The 18,735-nt window shown below is 30.0% G+C and overlaps 2 protein-coding genes across 3 annotated transcripts; both read right to left on the bottom strand.

Annotated features, from left to right (window-relative positions):
- Positions 1–8,181: 8,181 nt before the first annotated feature.
- On the bottom strand, positions 8,182–9,635 carry LOC126839735 (testis-specific serine/threonine-protein kinase 2-like). Its single transcript, XM_050575150.1, has 2 exons — positions 9,228–9,635; positions 8,182–8,520 (listed from the first exon to the last, which is right to left on the bottom strand). Exons 1-2 carry the CDS (start codon positions 9,633–9,635, stop codon positions 8,182–8,184), a joined length of 747 nt encoding a protein of 248 aa, XP_050431107.1.
- Positions 9,636–13,484: 3,849 nt separating this feature from the next.
- On the bottom strand, positions 13,485–18,436 carry LOC126839675 (major facilitator superfamily domain-containing protein 6-A-like). Of its 2 annotated transcripts, none has more exons than XM_050575082.1 (7): positions 18,252–18,436; positions 17,438–17,800; positions 17,098–17,285; positions 16,259–16,395; positions 16,036–16,157; positions 15,699–15,941; positions 13,485–13,860 (listed from the first exon to the last, which is right to left on the bottom strand). In XM_050575082.1, exons 1-7 carry the CDS (start codon positions 18,325–18,327, stop codon positions 13,688–13,690), a joined length of 1,302 nt encoding a protein of 433 aa, XP_050431039.1. In that variant the 5' UTR covers positions 18,328–18,436; the 3' UTR covers positions 13,485–13,687. The 2 variants fall into 2 exon arrangements, with proteins under 2 accessions (XP_050431039.1, XP_050431040.1); XM_050575083.1 differs by having other exon boundaries at positions 13,675–13,819.
- Positions 18,437–18,735: the final 299 nt, after the last annotated feature.

Here is an 18,735-nt window from a genome sequence, read left to right as displayed (position 1 = left end):
GAATGATACTCGGCCAAAGTTGCTTTTGCTGATGTGGCGGTTGACTGCGCGCTCGGTTCGCCGTTTCCGAGTCGACAAAATACATCTGACAATAGCGAGGTGTACTATCATCGGCTGGAATGACGTGATTGTACTGATGATACATTTAACCAAACACTGTAAAAACTCATGGCTCTCGACCAACCAACTGTTGACGATGATTGGGGTTTGTATTGTGGGCTTGGGCGCTGACGGTAAACGAAGCGAATGCCAACACGTTGTTATGTTGACGGATTTCTTGTCTGAAGTAACGACCCCTAACACTGTCATTTATTAGTAATGTCTCCAACTGCTCCAACCGGCAAAGCGTCGATGATAAGGTCCGCTAAGTCGACATCCACTATTTCAACTTGCTCCTCGACGATTGGCTGTACCACTTAAACCTATATTAAGGACATCATTTTTATACATATTAGGTACATGGATGGAAAAGATAAATAATGTGAAATTTTGACATTACTACCAATTTACTTATCCACGGAAAAAAAAGGCAATAAATCCATATTTAAACAACGCCCAAATAGACCAACTCTTATGAAAACTAAATTTTCAACCAATGCTGTAAATTCTTAAACTATTGAAATTTTACATTTAATTTACCCATGTATTTGTATTTAATAATATTTGCACGATGATTAGATACTTTGTTAATGAATGAAACATTATTAATTTGTTTTATAATTTAAATAACGCCTGGGGCTACTTTTGTATGCTTAAAATTTACATATATTAATTGACATAAAATATTGCCTTCAGACGTATTATTTTAACGTTCAACATTCTGTGTTGTTAGATCGTTTTTATAAGTAGTTTATTATATAAGTTTTTTTTCGAATTGCTGTTGGTGCAGATATAACTAAATAATACACTTAATAATAATAATATTGTCAAATCATTTTTATTGGAACTAATTTTTCATTTAATACGTCATTAATATTATAATATCCGCAGCACTGAATAACAATAGCCAAAATTAGAATAATGCATTTTCAAATTTCTATTGAAACTCAACGTCAACATTTCATTTACTATTTTATTGTTTATAGAAGTATAATATAAGTATTCGCTCCACCCTAAAAAAATTGCTATTGCTATTTTTTTTTTCAATTAATCATACGTAATGAAAAATAAAATTATTTTAAAATTTCAATTATCATCATTTAGTAAGATTAATTGTTGGTTAGCCATCTAAAAATATGTCTCTGGATGATTATCAAATAATATAGGTGTTTGATGCACTGAATATTATTATTATTATGTAACTGTACAGATCTAAACACTTAAAAGTTAATATACGGGTGTGTCTTAAAACTTGTGTCTTTGAAGCCTAAATGACAGTGAAGTAAATGAACCCTAGATCATCAATTTTATCTACTCGTTCTAAAATAATATTAACGACATGATTTTACTTTGTGAATTTTTTAACTCATTAATCATAGCAATAAGTTTGCTAAATTTATCATCATTCGAAGCAATCGGTGAAGTAGGCGCCATAATGACCCTTAGAGGTTATTAATACTATACACTGCAAACTAAAATCAATGCCGACTGCTAACTTCACGAACTAAAATTCCTGTTGTGGCCCATGTGTTGAATTCATATGTAGCAATTAGTCTTAAATAAATTGTGTACAGTTTCTCTAGACAGTAACCTAGACTTAAACAATGTAACCATAACGAAGTACGCACACTTTGTGAGCTTTAAGCGTAGCTTAATTTCCTCGTGCATGCTATTTGTATTATTTACATTAATGCCTAGATATTTAAAAGAGCTAACTTGTTGAAAGGTAAGACCGTCAACTTCCAAGTCTTTCATGTCCTCTTCGTTTTTCGTCTTCCTCGACAAGAACATGTATTTGGTTTTTTCTTGGTTAATTCAAAATCTCATTCGCTTACCCGTATTCATTAGACCAATTAGTGTCTGAATTACATTTTGTCTGATATCTCTAAGAAGGAACCAGGTTATCTGCATAAGCTAGGCAGGTATACCCCTCATTCACTTCCATTATTTGTCCTCTAGGTAAACTCCTTATGATTTCTTATGATGCAAGATTGGATAATACCGATGAGAAAGCGTCTCCTTGTCTAAGGCCATTTTAAGTATTAAAGGTTCCAAAACAAGTTGAAGATAGTATAATCATTGATTAAGTATACATAGATAGCTCATGTCAATAGAAGATATAAAATTTGCTGTTATGCCGTATTTTCAACACCGCCGGTCGGCCACGACCACCCGTCACGCGCAAAGTAAAACCGGTTATGCTATCGGTATAAGATTATATTTTACTATATGAATTTCACACAATCATTATTCTTTTACAAAATATAAAAGATTTTTTAAATAACTCGTATCCATTAGATTATTTTAGATATATTTCTTTCTAGAATTGAATTGTACTGTTTGTCAAAAGCTTCATCAGTTTTAGCTCATTAATTTTTTTATTGCAAACAAAATTTAGAATCTTAGTTCTAAATATTAATTAGTTAAATAAAACGGTTATAAATATAGACTAATTTACAGTATTATAGGTATTAACACTGCGAATATCACTATTTTAAAAAAATTACCAGTTTAATGGATTGAGACGATGAGTAGGAAATCTTAAAAAAAAAATAGGCACGGAAACAAAATACGAATAGGTACAATAAAATAAAACAAAAGCTATGACATTTAGTTTCATTTTTCCCTTTTATTATGACGTAGTTAAGTTAAAAAAAAATGCTTATTATAAATAAACTGACAAAATATATAAAAATTATACATTGCTCAAAATGTTTAGTTTTGATTTTTCCGATCTTATTAGCTTCATTGCGAAGCTGAGAAGGTATTGTTTTTACAATAATATGTTTTTATTTTTGTGAATGGACCCAAGATATCTCGTAAAACCGCTAAACCATTTCTTCGTGTAGCAACTCTATTGATCAGAAATCATACCTGGAAGGTACTTTATAGGGCCAAAAATTTTAAAAAGTCACCCCTTCCCCATCAAAAACGAGAAAAACACCCAAAAAGTTTACAACATTTTCGACTTAAAATTACGATGCTCTATAACTTTTTTAAAAATAGTCGAAAAAGTTCCAAATTTATATGAATTGTTCTTCAAACATAGTACTATCGATAAACATTAACAAACCAAAAAATATTATAAACCCTTTCCCCTAGAAAGGATAGAATTTTTTTCTTTATTTCACTTTTTCAAGCAGTTTTAGAGATTTAGATCTGAAAACTAGGCAGAAGGTTGATCTAAAATGAAACTTTAACATATACAATTTTCTCAAAATTCTACAGTCAAATTCTTTTTTTTTATTTAGGAAAATTCACCAAAAAAGAGTAAATTTACACTTTGGCCGTAGTCAGTTTCTAGGTTGCTTCTGTGAAAGTCAAAAGGTAATAAAAATATTTTCTACTATGTAACTATGAGAGTACATTTTTATAGACAGACGATCAACCCTTATCGTATCCACCCTGCACAAGACTAAATATTAAATTTTAAGTACATTATTGCTGGTCCCACGATATCTTCTAAACCTCTATAACTGGTTTGAACATACTATCCACAGATTCGCATCAAAGCGTTTATTTAAAAGTGATTTTATCACTTTCAGTTATCATAAAATCTGTAGACTTGTGACCTCTCCGTCACCACTATGCCCCGATTCCACTGTACTGGCTTTTTTTTAAATGTTTTTAAAATGCAAAATACATAATGGTTTTTTCTTAAAATCGTCAGAAGTTAGATGTATTAAACCTATGTTCCGTAAAAAAATTTAGAAAACTTTTAAAATGTATTAAAGAATTAATAGAAATATAATTAAGCCCTTTTATTACATAAGTGTTAACAGGATATAAATGATTATTTAATTTGATATGTATATCTATCATTCCTAAGTATTCCAGAATTGTATTATCTGCCCCCGTTATAGTAACCTTGTCTTTTGGTTTAATTTTTGCAGTATTATCTATTAACGAAAAATCAATACATGAAATATTTGAACCTGTATCAATAATAGCTGGTTTCTTAATTCCATCGAACTTAATATCCACAGATAATACCCTTTGTTTTCTCGCATCCTCTGTTTCACTTTTACTTTGTGATTCCTTATAAGTACTTTTAATTACATTATTCCTATACCATTTTTTTACAAAATTAACTAGCTCTACCTTTCTTATATTTACACTATCAATAAAATCTCTATTTTCATAATACATTATGTCTTCCCGAGCTAGACATCCGATTTCTTGTTCCAACTCGGTCCTTCCAAGTTTTTTTGATTGGTACATTTATCTGCATAATGACCCCTTGAATCACATCGATAACAGATTACCCTGTCTAAATCACAAATTAACAATTTTTCCCTTTATTTTTCTGGTGTTCTAGATCTTGTAAACCTATCACTGCTGTTTTCTCTACTATACATTTGGCTTTTATAACCTCTATCGTAACTGTTTTCCCTTCTATCACTAAATCTCTGTCTTTTGAATACGATCTATCTCTTTTGTTATCTCTGTCTCTCGAAAAAGACCTATTTCTTCTATCATGTCTATCTCTTGAATCTAAATCAAACTTCCTAGGGTAAGGACTTTTATTTCTATAATCATTACTTCTATTCTGGTAGTCTCGACATCTGTCATAACTGCGTTCTCTATGTTCTTTATAATAGTTCAAATTTTCATTATCTTTTTCGTTAAAGTTGACTGTTTTATTAGAATTTTTTCCCAAAACATGAATGTTTTTAATTTCTTCACTTAATTTTTCTATTTCTCTCCGGTAATCTCTATCTCTCGATTCTAGCTTTCTTTTTAAATCCTCTATTTCTCTTTCTCTCTGTCTATCTAATTGTGTCACCTGTTTATTTATTATATCTGTATATTAATTTAAACCTGGCCCACGGTTATTTATTCTAAATTGCATTAATTCGAAATTCTTTAAATTATCTTTTAATTTTTTTAAGCTACTGTTGTCATGTAAAGAAATTGCATGTAATACTGATTCTTTTAAGCCCCTTAAAATATAAGTACTAATGTCTTCTTCCTTGATAGATTTATCTAATTGCCTACAAAGATTTTCTACTTCAGTTACAAATCCCATTACTGATTCTAAATCGTTTTGCTTTCTAGTTTCAAGTTTATTTTTAATTAGTGTAAGGTACCCTATTGGTTGAAATTCGTCTAAAAATTCCTTTTTTAAATCTGCCCAACTCTAATCGTTCTTTTTGTCTTCTAAATTTTCTAAGAAGGTGTCTCAAAATTTCCTAACATTCCTAACATCTTCTTTATCCGAAAAATTATCTGGCCTAATCATCCATGTTTTATTGTTATTATCCATCCTTATATGATTTTTGCCTTTATTATCTATCGATTTATGATTATCACTAAATTTAAAATTTTCTTGCTCGGTCCTAATATTATTACTAAACGAGTCTACTTTATTGTCTAGTTCAATATCTTCATAGATATTTTCTGACAGTTTAAAATTACTAGTTTCCCCGAAAATATTAATTTCTGAATTCTCAGGTTCCTTTATAGTTTTGAATTCCAAGTTATTAAAATTACTAGATTTTCCATGAATATTACTTTCTAAATTATAAGAATTACTAGGCGTTTCAAAATTATTAAGATTGTTATATGTACTGTCTAAGTTAATTTGATTATCATAAACACTTAAAATATCTTCAATATTATTTGCTGTTTTGTAGGGAAAACAGCATTTTATTTAAATTTTCATATATTAGATTTTCTCTAATTAAAGTATCAGTTAGTTTTTCTTGCCTAGCGCTAGAATCCAGTATTTCAGAATCGGAACTGGAATCGTGTAACCCTATTGATTTTTCTAACTTCTTAATATCTATTTTATTATCAATTGAAATGTTTACTACTTGTTTAGCTTCTTCGCTACTTAAATTAGAATCAATATCATTAAAGAGTATTTCCCCCTTGTAAAATCTAACTAATCTAGACCTTAATACGTCTACTTTTCCGTTATTATCTAATTGTTTTAATTTACAGAGCTCTATTAGTTCGTCTTTTTTGAGTACATAAGTGTCTGTTAATCTATTTATTGAAAGATTCGCTTTAGCCAGTTTATTAGTATAAGTAAAGTCGGACATGTGGGTAGTTAGAAATGCTTAACATGTTTACTTACAATTTTTTCTATATTTTTGAAGATGGTTGGTTGAATTTAATTTAAGATCTTTTAAAATGTCACTAATTTCATAAATTTCTTCGTCTGAAATTTGTAAAAGTTCCTCATTTGATTTAATAATAACAAAATTAAATATATCTTTTTTACTATTTACGTTGTTGCCAAATATTTGTAATAATTTTAATTCTATTTTTCGAATAATCTTCCTATCCATTTAATTTAATTTAGTTAAATTTTAAAATCTGTACTTAAATTTCCATAAAAATAAATAATAAAAATGTTGTTTACCAAAAAAAATTTTATTAGAGAGAAAAAAAAATTATTTAATCAAAAATTCGCTCTACACTATTCCAAAAAAAAAAAAAAATTATATATATAACAAATAATTGTGCCTAGAGAGAAAGAAACAAAAATTTTCCTTTTTCTTCAAAACATACAAATACTTGGGGAAAAGAAAAAAAAATTTTTCTTCTAAAACTTAAAATAACTCCAAATTAACGTAGCAGAGTGAAGAGAAAAAAAATATATATATTTTGCTAATTAAATTGGAACATACTCGGAAATTTTTCTGAGATATAATTTAATAAAAGAAAAGTATGCATAACAAAAAAACCGTAGAATAATTTATCCTACAGAAACAGAAAGATATGGGCAAACAATCTCCCATAAAAATCACGTAAGATAAACTCTTGGAGAAAAAATATCTCCTAACTTTGAAATATACCCGCAATTCTAGGGGTATACTTAAAAAAACACACACAAAAACACTTGAAGGGAAAAAACCTAATTCTTTTCCCTAGAAAAAAACACACATAAAAACACTTGAAGGGAAAAAACCTAGTTCTTTTCCCTAGAAAAAACTGGCACTAACCTTATGTAGCGACAGGAAATCTTGGTGGTCGTGGATGTTCGAGTCACAAGTTGGGCGCCACTTTGTCGTATGCGGTATTGACTCGATACGCACAACGTGATACTCTTTTAAAGATGTTATCTCGACTAGGATCCTTTAAAGTTGATCAAAGCCAATGCCCTGCCGCTTAAACCTTCCGGAACTATACTTCAGCCAGACGACTAACCCACACTAAGTAGTAATCAACCAGACGCCTAATACGGGTGAAATCGTAATTAGGGACTATTTTCATTTATACCTAGTGCAAGATTAATAAGTATTTAGAATAAAGATATAAAACTGGAGCGTTAATGTACTCGAACGACTATTGATATTTAAAGATAATAAAAATGTCGGCATTGAAATTCAGCAGAAGTTATTTCTATGACAAATAGATCATTAAACTTGTATCATAAGACTTCAAAGTGGTTGGCTCTAAACTTGTGACTAACATTTTTTTTTTGTAATCTGTTGAGTTTTTATTTATTTATAGTCTTTGCAGTAAACAGTTAAGAACAACTAATTTTCTGGTATATTTTCGTAAGAAATTTTGTAAAAGACTAAAAATTTAACTTTTATGACTACAAAATACAGTAAAAATCTACTATATTTTGAACATAATATAATAGTGTTTTTAAATTTAATATTCATACTATTAAAGTATAATAATTTAATAAATATACTTCAAGAGTATTAAGTTAACTCGCATTAGCATCGAATTTACACTTTTCTTGTGCAATTTTTAACCCCTAATTCCAGGGTTAGATTTAATTTAATTGAAGATATCGAATTAAATAATTCCCATTAAAATGGGTTTATATTATGTACTAAACTCTCAGATATTTGGAAATCGCTTAGATAGTAAGTTGTGAATTAAAATTAAAAAAACGTTAAAAGAACCTGTAAATTTGTTAATGGCGAATTTCAGTTAAACTTAACCGGATTATGGTAAAAAACATTGCTGTAGTATTTTCTACTTGGTTTTTAGCTTTTTCAGAGGATACCACAACGATACTAATGAAAGTTACAATCTATGACCTAAACATAGTAAATTAAATCACTTTGATTTGTAGAACTGTTGAAAAGAAAACAGGATTTTTATTTTTTATTGCTATAAATCTTCGTCCATGTCTTCTTCCAAAAACGCCTCGTTAAAAACGCTATTGGATTCGATAATAACTGATCGTTGATAATGAAGAGCCATTTTGTCTTTCAACGTCGCTGCTGTAATATTGGGAATGTTTATGAAGCTCTTCTTGGACGATCCTATTTCGAATGCCCTCCGCACGTTAGACGGTATTCTATCACTGCCTTTCTTTAACCATGGATTTTGTAGAGCCTTTTTTATTTGTATTCGAAAAGCTATGTTGGGTTCGAGAAACGTTGATACAAATTCTTTGAGCTGTTCGCTGCGGTCCACCACGTCTCGAAATTTATATTGTTTTAACATCTACGAATAATCATTATATATAGTTACGGCTAGGTTATTAAGTCTTAGTACTCCAAAATGCGCCAAATGTGACGGCTATATCGGTAATGGATACCGTATTATATGTCCTCGTGTCGGCCATTAATATTAATTACTATGTTCATTCCTAGTAAAATTAAAAGGATGTTACTCGTACTTAAAATTCGTCTTGCTTATTATGAGTTAATTGGCTTTTTAAGAAGGTTAAAACTCCTTTTAGACGTTGACATGTATTTTTATAGATGAAAATACTCATACCCCGTATAAGGTAATTAGTCTGAGTTTGAGCTAAAAACAATTAATGTTACTTTAATTCTCGTTAAAGATAAATCTATGATTAAAATCCGCAGTCTCATTGAACGATTTCCCGCTAAGAAAATGTGGGTTTTACTGCAGTAGAATGCATGTATAGAACGTAAGTAGTTTATTCAATATTCTCTCAACTCACTCTTGCCTGTGTAAGAGTAATTTTAGAAGGTAGGCAATTTCTATTGCTTAACTACTCAACAGCCAATTATTAAAGGTTCTTTTGAATCGACATCATTATCTACATTTGTTACCTATCTGAACAACTACGTTGCACCACTAACAACAATACCCACGAGTATTAGATAGATTTGATATCTTGTTAAATGATTTTAGCTTCGACACGAAGCTGGCATTATTATTTATACTCAATTTTGTTCAACCTGTTTCTTGTACATCTCATCCCTGTTCTTGTCCCGGAAAGGCATAGCGTTATTGGCCATTACGTACAGCACGATTCCCAAGGCCCATATATCTGCGGCAACAGGATTATAAGGACGTGTGGCCGTCACCAGCTCAGGCGATGAGTATGCCAACGTGCCACATATGGTGTCAGCGCCGGGATGACGTCCGCGGCCCACGAACCTCGTGAACCCGAAGTCGGCCACTCGCACGTTCAACTTGGCCGTCAGCAGTATGTTTTCACACTTGACGTCTCTGTGGACGATGCCCACCCCGTGCATGTACTTGAAAGCCCACAGGATCTGTCGGAACCACGAACGAATCTGGTCCTCTGTCAGCGTTATCTTCTTCAAGTACGTGTACATGTCCCCGTTTTCCGCGTACTCCATGTTGATGAACACCTTGTGAAGACTTTGGAATATGCTGTGCACCTGTGAACAAAACATACAAAACACGATTCGACTATCAGCAAATTCTCCCTAGGCATTTTTGAGGAGAGCCTCGTGCTGTTGAGGTATTTTGAAGGTACACGGAAATCAATGTGCCATAATTAGTCAACACCCGAACGGTACGCACAAGCTGCAAATTGCATTCATTGCTTTTGAACGAAAGACGATATCACCAATAACTAAATATATAATTTAGATAAGACAAAATAACATTTATATTTATTAATTTCACTCGAGATCTCACCTTTGAATACCAGTATTAAATAAATAATCTGTAAAATATGCACAGGTCTCGAAGATTTCCATTTTTAAACTATAGTATTAAAATTAGGTATTAATAATTAAAAGATTCCGTAATAATTAATTCTAGACAACGACAACGGCATGTTTGAGGGACAAATGGTTATTTTTCCAAATATTAAAATTATACCTTTTATATATAACACAAATTTTAAAAAAATCTTCCCTCCCCTTCAAAAATAAAGTTTTGATCCATGACTTAGGAAATCAGTATTATAATTTATACTATGATACAAACACAAGCGTGTATTTATCGTAATACCTACTTATTTTTTTATTACTTTTTCAGTGTTTAAAAATGATTTATCAGTTACTATGAGCTATTAAGTTTGTGGACTTGACAGTGGTGATAATAATAATCATTATATAGTTTCCCTAAAGGCAAATAACAGTGTGGTGTATATTTGTCATTTATGAGTTGTTTTTCCGGCATTGCTGCGTTACGCCCACATATGGTTTTCATATCTACCTCTCGTGAATAGCAAAAAAAAAAAAAATACCTAATAACCTAGTTGTTGTTAACAGCTAAACCGGGCTGTTTACATACATGTGAAGTTAGATGGAAGTAAACATATTAGAAAATCTGAAAAGATAATCATCAATGAAAACATAAGATTCCTTTCCCTGTAAACTGATTGGGTTTCCTTGCACCATTGGGCCACTTTTCAGTTTCGCTCAGTGCGGTACTTGTAAATATACCCTAGTTTGAATAAAACTGACTCGCCTGTACTATGTACGGATGTCTGAGCTTGATGAGCACGTCGAGCTCGCGAGGCAAGAATTTCTCTGCGAACTTAGCCGAAACCCTGTTGACGTTTATCACTTTGGTGGCTAATAGTGTGACCTTGTCGTTGATTATGTTGCCGTACTTGGTTAGGTACACCTTGGAGAACGATCCTTCGCCGATTTTTTTCCACACTTGCAGCTGATTTCTTACCAAAACCGAAGTGTCTGACGTGGCGGTCATCCTTACATGTCACTGCGGCGTCCCCGACAAGCACACGCGGATTCGTTTTGTGTCCAACAAGTCGAAAACAGATAATTCCTTACGAAATCCACGAGCCAGATAAACGATACAACGTTTGCCATTGAAAAATGCCGAAAACAGGTTTCTTTATATTTTATCTATACATGTCCGAGTCACGACAGCTGTGGTACACAATGTTACTATGGTAAACAGTAGTCACCTGTATACAATAACTGTATACATTACTATAATTATTATTAAAAAAAAGAGAAAATAGAGTTAACTGTTTCAATTTCGCATAAAATACCTCAGCTTTTCTTAAATGTAGTTCTTTTTCCATTTTAAGAGATGCTATTTCTTCAATATTTTGTTCTGATTCAGTAACATTTTTTGATCTATCACATGTTTGACATGTGACGGTTCTAGGTTGACAAAAAAATATATTGAATTATGATGCAAAATATTTTGCAAAGAAACTATATTTTAACTTTGGTTTGATACTTAGTGTTGTTGTATCGTTACTATCAAATACAGGCCAAAAATCAGGTTCATACTTTTGTAAGTACATTTTATATAATTTAGAAATTGGGAGATCTGGTGACATGTATTTTGTATTAGCATGATCATGTCTACTATAATGTGACTGTCTATTAGGAAAACTATTAATAAATTTGTTAATTTGGTAACCAATAGTATCTGGTAATTTGTTTGGACGGTTGTGGTGTTTTCCACATTTATCAAGAGGACTTGTATATTTGTTAGTCAATTTTTAACAATTCTCTTAACCACAGCTTTTCCTACACCATATAGAGAACAAAATGCTTTTTTGCATACTGGAAACAGTTTGTATCAATTCTTACCTCATATTTTGCTATGTCGTTTCTATTTCCCCTACTTCCATTTTTAATTTTTCGGCAATTTACTGGGATAACTTGAATTAATCCACCTAAGAATGTATCTTGAACACAATTTTTACCAATTTGATTAAAAGTGGACATTAGTAAGACTTTATCTGAATCTGTCAAAAATAACAGATTCAGAAAACAATTCCTGGTACAATGACAATCTGAACCTGTCGATCTGGAGACAATTTATTTTTTACGGAGACTTATATGTTGTTTCCCTTCAGCTTTGTTTCTTTTTGCCAAATTTCGTTTCCATAATGTTTTGTTAATTTTTCATTTTTTGCCAATGCCAGGGAACATAATATTATCTTCATTGCTTGATTCATCTTTAATATCAGGTCCAGGGAGTACGACATCATTAGAGTTACTAGAATCATAAGAATCAAAAGCTAGAATTCCACCCAAATCATTAAAGTGGGCTTGTCTGGTTGTTGCAGAGAGCTCTTCAATTATAAATGATTCTCGTTTCTAAATTTTTTACATTTAGGTTTTTTAAATTTGAAGTTAAAACTAATAAATTACTTTTAGCTTCCTGTATAATTTTGAATGCGCTTTCTGATCCAGTGATCAATCCACCATTATTTTTTAGTTCTGTGAATCTAGTATATGAATGCATATTACAATTAGTCATGGTCAGACAGGTCTCTAAAAATACTTTTTACAAGATTCACACTTAGTTATTTGTATTATTTGTTGTATAATATAACCTAAAATATAATAAATAATATTATCCTTTGCTTCTTTCATATTAGAATTTATATTATTTAATAATGCTATTCTATTTACACTATTTACATGACTTGAGGTTACTCCCACTTGGATGGCTTGACTAGTTCGCCAACGTTTCGGAACACTTGCACGTTCCATCTTCAGGGCTGTGGTTCGATGTTGCTCGTACCGTGTTCTCCTGCAGAATGACCGATTCGCTTCCGTGGACGTAGGTTATATACCATACCCCCCACCGCATTCTCCGCTTCCTCTTGTCGTTGCCAGCTGTTTTCTACGGCTACGCCCTTTCGCCTTGGCTGGCTGCATTTTATAAAAAAATTTAAAAGTATTTGTTTTATGGCAGTTTTGAATTGAACTACATTTGGGTTGTTATTTGATCCTAACCTCTGTCGGATTTTACCAAAAAGCAACTCCAGATGGTCTTGAGAAAATGTGTAAGATAATATACAAGAAAAGTTTATTGATGTATTTTGTAAATTATAAAATATTGTTTCAGAAAGGGAGAATAATAACTTAATTGTGAATGCAAAGCCAATGATAAAAGTTTTTTTATTTGATTGATACAGAAAATCATTATTAACCCTGCGTTACTACTCTGTACAAGTGTTACACCGCTGCTACTCTAGGTCTGCTGGACCCAATTTCTTAAATTTACCCCAAATTAGACTATTTTTCTACTCAAATTCCCAAATATACTTCTAGAACATGTATTTCACATAGTATAAACAAATTTCTTCTTTATTTATAATATAGTATGATAAAGTTTAAAAAAATGGACATAAATAATACTGTCTTACAAAAAGGAAATCAAATTTATACTTTTTGACTTTTATTGAAAAACATACAATCTGTAAATTATATTTTACAATGAGTATTTTTATAAACTATTTACAATAAACTATACACATGATTAACATGAGGAGGATACCCCACATTAGGGGCATCTCAATAGGAAATCAAATTTAAAACAAAAAGTAACAATGTACCATAAAATAAATAAAATTTACTGTTTTATTTATAATGTACGTAACATAAATTCTACTTCGTTTTACAAAAAAAAAAATTAAAATGCTATAACGCTATAAGAAACCCTAACTAGTTTGGACAGGATTATCTTCGTGTCTGTATATCCGGTTAATAATCAAACTCATTGTTGCTTGAATGATACAAACTATAATGGCCACAATACTCATCAATCTAAAAGTAATGATGGACCCTAGACTCTTTATTAAATAACCGCCAACGAAATTCCCCAACGGGGTACCTACAAAGTGAAAATAGTTATTAATTATCTATAAATATTTTTTAAAACCCATACTTATAATAATATTCATTAAGGATATAAAACACATTTTTTCTGAAAAAAAATTCAGTTTTATAGTTTTTCTATTTGAAGACACTTTAGTTTATATTATTTAACAATATATTAAGATAATGTACTAGAGACTACTAGAGTTATACAAACCTACACAGTAGGGCCAATTTGGCTCTTTCTGAAAGAAATAATTTAAACGCATTGTTATAAAATCGTTTTAAATTATTAGTGACTTTTATGTTTTAACAGTCAATACTTGCAAATCTCAAAAGTAAAAAAACTCTTAGCTTAGGTTTAAAGACGTCTAAAAATAGTTTTTTTAGTACCCTATGAATCGTATTTAATTTTATTTCTATTAACTAAAAAACTTGTATTTTTATTAGTTATGTGGTACTCAATAATGTCAAAATCATAAATATACATTAATTTATAACATAAAAAAATGTTCTTGTTTGATATAAAATATGCTAACGGAATAAATCCGCATTCCGTCTTAAATGTGAAACTCTAACTTGAAAAGTAATTATCCAAACTCGTTAGCGACCAGTAAACTTTCCCAGTACATTATTCTTAATTTAAAAAGTAGATGTATTATATACGTTACCTACCTTTTTACTTTCAAAAGTTGACAAAGTAGCTCTAGGATTATAATAAAACAAATAAATATTTATTTATAATAATTACTATTATAGTAGTAATAACTTTTTTATCTTGTTAACAACTTAATAATAATTAAGAAAAAACGTAAGCATTACTTGTGGTTATATACAGGGTGATCCAACTAACGTAAGACACTCATTTTCCCTGAAAATATAAATATTTTGAAAACAATTTTTTTCCTAAACTCAGGTACATATTTTACTACATTTTTTAATATTTTAAAACATTTTACCGCCAATCCTTATAAGCCAAAAAAGGGGATTTTTGGTTTTTTTAAATGGCAACATATGTTTTTAATTACATAAATTTGTAGACAAAAAATTTAAAAATATGTTAGCGTTAAAAATTTTTATTTTTATTAATCTATTCATTAGTTATGACTTTGTTAAGATACTACATTTCCTCTTAATAATAATCATATTTCTTCAGTTTGTCCAAAACCGGTAGCACATCAAATTCATATTCATGTTCGCATTGTCCAATTGGCGATAACATTCTAACAACTAGGAATTCACTATAAAAGATTTTGAAATAGACAAAGGTTCTTATCTACAGATTACTTAGATTATAGGTTATTTATTATATCTGATTATGATACAGAGTACGGTAACATGTCAAATTGTTTGTATGCAATGTAATAAAAGTAAAAGTAACGATTGAAAATATTAAGAAATACAGTCAAAAAATCAAATCTTTATAAAGTCATAACAAATGAACAAATAAATGAAAATTCAAAACTCAAACGCTAACATAATTTTTAATTTTTTGTCTACAAACTTATGTAATTAAAAACATATGTTGCCATTAAAAAAAAATAAAAATCCCCCATTTTGGCTTATAAGGACTGGTGATAAAAATTTTCAAAATACTGAAAATGTAGTAAAATATGTACCTAAAAGTTTAGGAAAAAAATTGTTTTCAAAATATTTATATTTTCAGAGAAAATGAGTGTCTCACGTTAGTTGGATCACCCTGTATAGTAAAGAAATAAATATACGTATAGTACTGTAAAATAACTTAACAAAATAGTTTTCAAAAATTAATAACTAAAAAATTGCAATTATTTTCCGAGAAAATTAGTGTCTTATTTTTACTATGTATCATTTACAAAAATATAAATCCCAAACCTATTCCCAGTAGTGCCATTCCAATTAATCCCTGCATCGTTCCTTCGGCGCCAACAGGAGATAATTTCGCGGCATAGGCAACCGCAGCGGATTCAGTGAGTGCGTTAGTAAATCCATGAAGTATTTCAACGCTCAGAGCAATTATTGGATTTTTAATTAGTGAATAAAGCATAAATCGTATTGAAAGAGCTAAAAATGCTAGCGAAAACACATTCATATGGCCAATCCTTTTTATAATGAAACCTATTTCATACCACCAAAAAAATGTTTATTAACACGTCGGCATCGGTTTGATTAATTATACAATTTATAGAAATTCAAACCAAAACTCACTCACTAGATAAAAAATACAATGGTACTTCGCTTAAAAAATATTGTGTAATCAAGAAAAGCCCTTGAACGGTTTTTATCCACGGTTTTATTTCAGGATGATACAAATTCGTTATGTCTTCGAGGTACCTAGATACGGGAACAAAATTAATAAATGTTATATTATATAAAAAATAAAAAGAAGATTTCATAGGCGTTTATTATATTTTAAACGAGAAATGTGTACTTACCAAAACAGAAAGTTTTGTATAAAAGCCATTAAAAAACCAAAACAAATGATTGATATAAAAAATATAATTACTCTAAAGTCAGTTGCAACGTTTTTTAAATCACCACCAATAGTTTTATTTTTTTTTACTTGAACAACCTGAAAAATAAATTGTTGTATCGGTAAAACAAGAAAAGGAAAAACTGTTTAAAGTATGTCTACACTTAAATGTTACTATGTAGGAATATATATTTTAAAATCGTTAATTATTGAGGTGGTATTAATAATTTACTATACTACTTAACCTAATGGTAACAACAACAACGAATTATTAGAAAAGACGAACCTTCCTTATACTAAAAATACACTTTTTGCCTTACGAAGATTTTTTATTAATTTTTAAATATAAGTCATATTGTTTAAAATAAAAAATTAAGTGATTCCAACTAGTAGTTCCTAATTGGGTCAAAATACGTTAAACTTTGACTCCTGACTAATTTAAAGCAAGGCAGGACTGGGTTGACCATTACAAAATGTTTGCTTAGTGTTTACCTACTTTCCAAATGGTGTGATATACGCATATTATACTATTTGGATGTCATCAGCCGACTACTAAAAGTGTTAAAATTATTTTATAGACTAAAACCTAATAAAGCTATTAAGCTGATATTAAAGTTGTAACTAAAAATGTGAATAACAACCGAGTAAGTACAACGAACATAATTTTCAGTTGACCTGCGATAAATATTTTACAAATATAATAGATACAATCATAACATAACAACACCATACCCCAACCACCTTGTATCAAAGCGCTAATTAAATTATACATTTTGTTTTTATACAACTCATTTCAACTACCTTAATCCCAGTTGAAACGTAAATATCCATAATTGAAAAGAAAAATGATATCACGTATCCAGGTCTATAGTCTTTATAATCTTTGCCTTTGCTGAACCAATCAACAGATGCTCCGGAAATAATGGAAACGACACCATAACCGATTGATCCCCAAACTTTTTGTCTACCGTAATTATTTACATTGTCCCCTTAAAAAAGAAAGAAAAATATTTAATAAATATATAATATTTTGTATAATTATTAATAAAAATGAAGCATAATATATATATATATATATATATATCTTTCTGATTGGCGTTAATGGTCTATATGACTTGTACCGTATGTTCATATTACATACCAAGAAGACTGACACATATTGTATCCTCCATGATCGATCGTATTACAGCTCCGAGGCATAACAGAAAGATTATACAGAAAAATGCCCAAAATAACATAGTTTCGAACACAATCTTATCGTCGATCATTTCCGACGCCGTTGCACCAGGTATAAAAACCAATCCGATAACCACAAGAGCGAATAGCACCTCTCCCGCGAGAAACATAAACCTTCGGCATTTGTACACGTCCGTGATGCTTCCTAGTGTTGGTCGTACGATAAGACTTGGAATCTGCAAAGCAGTTAAAGCGATTCCCATAACGAATGCAGAATAACCCCGTTGTTTTCCAATAGTGGATATAAACGGAACGATTGGTGCGTAAGCTAAAATATAGAAACACACAGAATTGCCGTTCAGTTTATATAATTATAAATCTCGGTACTTTATTATAATTTATTTGTATTTTATTTTATAACCAGTTACCAAGTATGAGATTAACAAACAATTCTTTCTAATTTTTTTTCGGCTATCCTAATTAAGAATCTTCTTTCTAATCACTTCAAGTAAGGGTTTATTAATTAAGTGTTTATTTATTTCCTTATTAAAATTGTAAATAAGTAATTTAAAAAAAATGAGTTGTTCAAATAGTTATTACCATAATAATAGATAAAATTAATTTTTCCTGTTCTATGAATCTGTCTTCGATCGATAAAATACTATTTTGATTGGGTATTTTTAAATCGGGTCCATAAAAAGTTTATACATGTTAACATTCGTGATGGTGCTTAAAATGAAATGTCTGTTTTAATGTATAAAATAATTTATTTTTCTTACCGCCATATGCGAAAAAATAGTTCATTTTCATAAAAAGTAAATTCTTGTTGATATTTCTTTGCCACATCATTTTCATTTTTTCTTCTATTTTCACTTAAATGCAAGTTAAAGAAAATTATGTTTTTAATAAATTGGTTAAAAATGTTTAAATTTTTATTAGTTAACAATAATGTTATAATTATTGACAAATGAAATAAATGAGCTTGTAAATCAAAATAAACTGTATGTCTTATGATAGTACTAAAGCACTTCAGACGCCGTTTTATCGATTAATGATAAAATGGTAATCTTTACTGAAAACACTTGTGATTTTTTCATATAAAAACGGCTTTACTATTTTATGTTAGTATAAGAATATATTTTATAACCATTTTAAATTAATAAATAAGAGATTCTATCATTTATATGGTACTTTTGATGGACTACAAAAAATAATTGTAATTTGCTTTAATATTAAAATAATATTATGAATTAATAATAATGA

This window comes from Adelges cooleyi, unplaced genomic scaffold (genome assembly GCF_023614345.1).
Source record: "Adelges cooleyi isolate 19-005CV unplaced genomic scaffold, UGA_ACOO_1.1 ACOO_flye_CR_arks_rails_tigmint_CR_PRNA_307, whole genome shotgun sequence".
Classification (NCBI taxonomy): domain Eukaryota; kingdom Metazoa; phylum Arthropoda; class Insecta; order Hemiptera; family Adelgidae; genus Adelges; species Adelges cooleyi.
The sequence above is the reverse complement of the archived record's forward strand: the minus strand, read 5'-3'. Positions and strand labels throughout refer to the sequence as shown.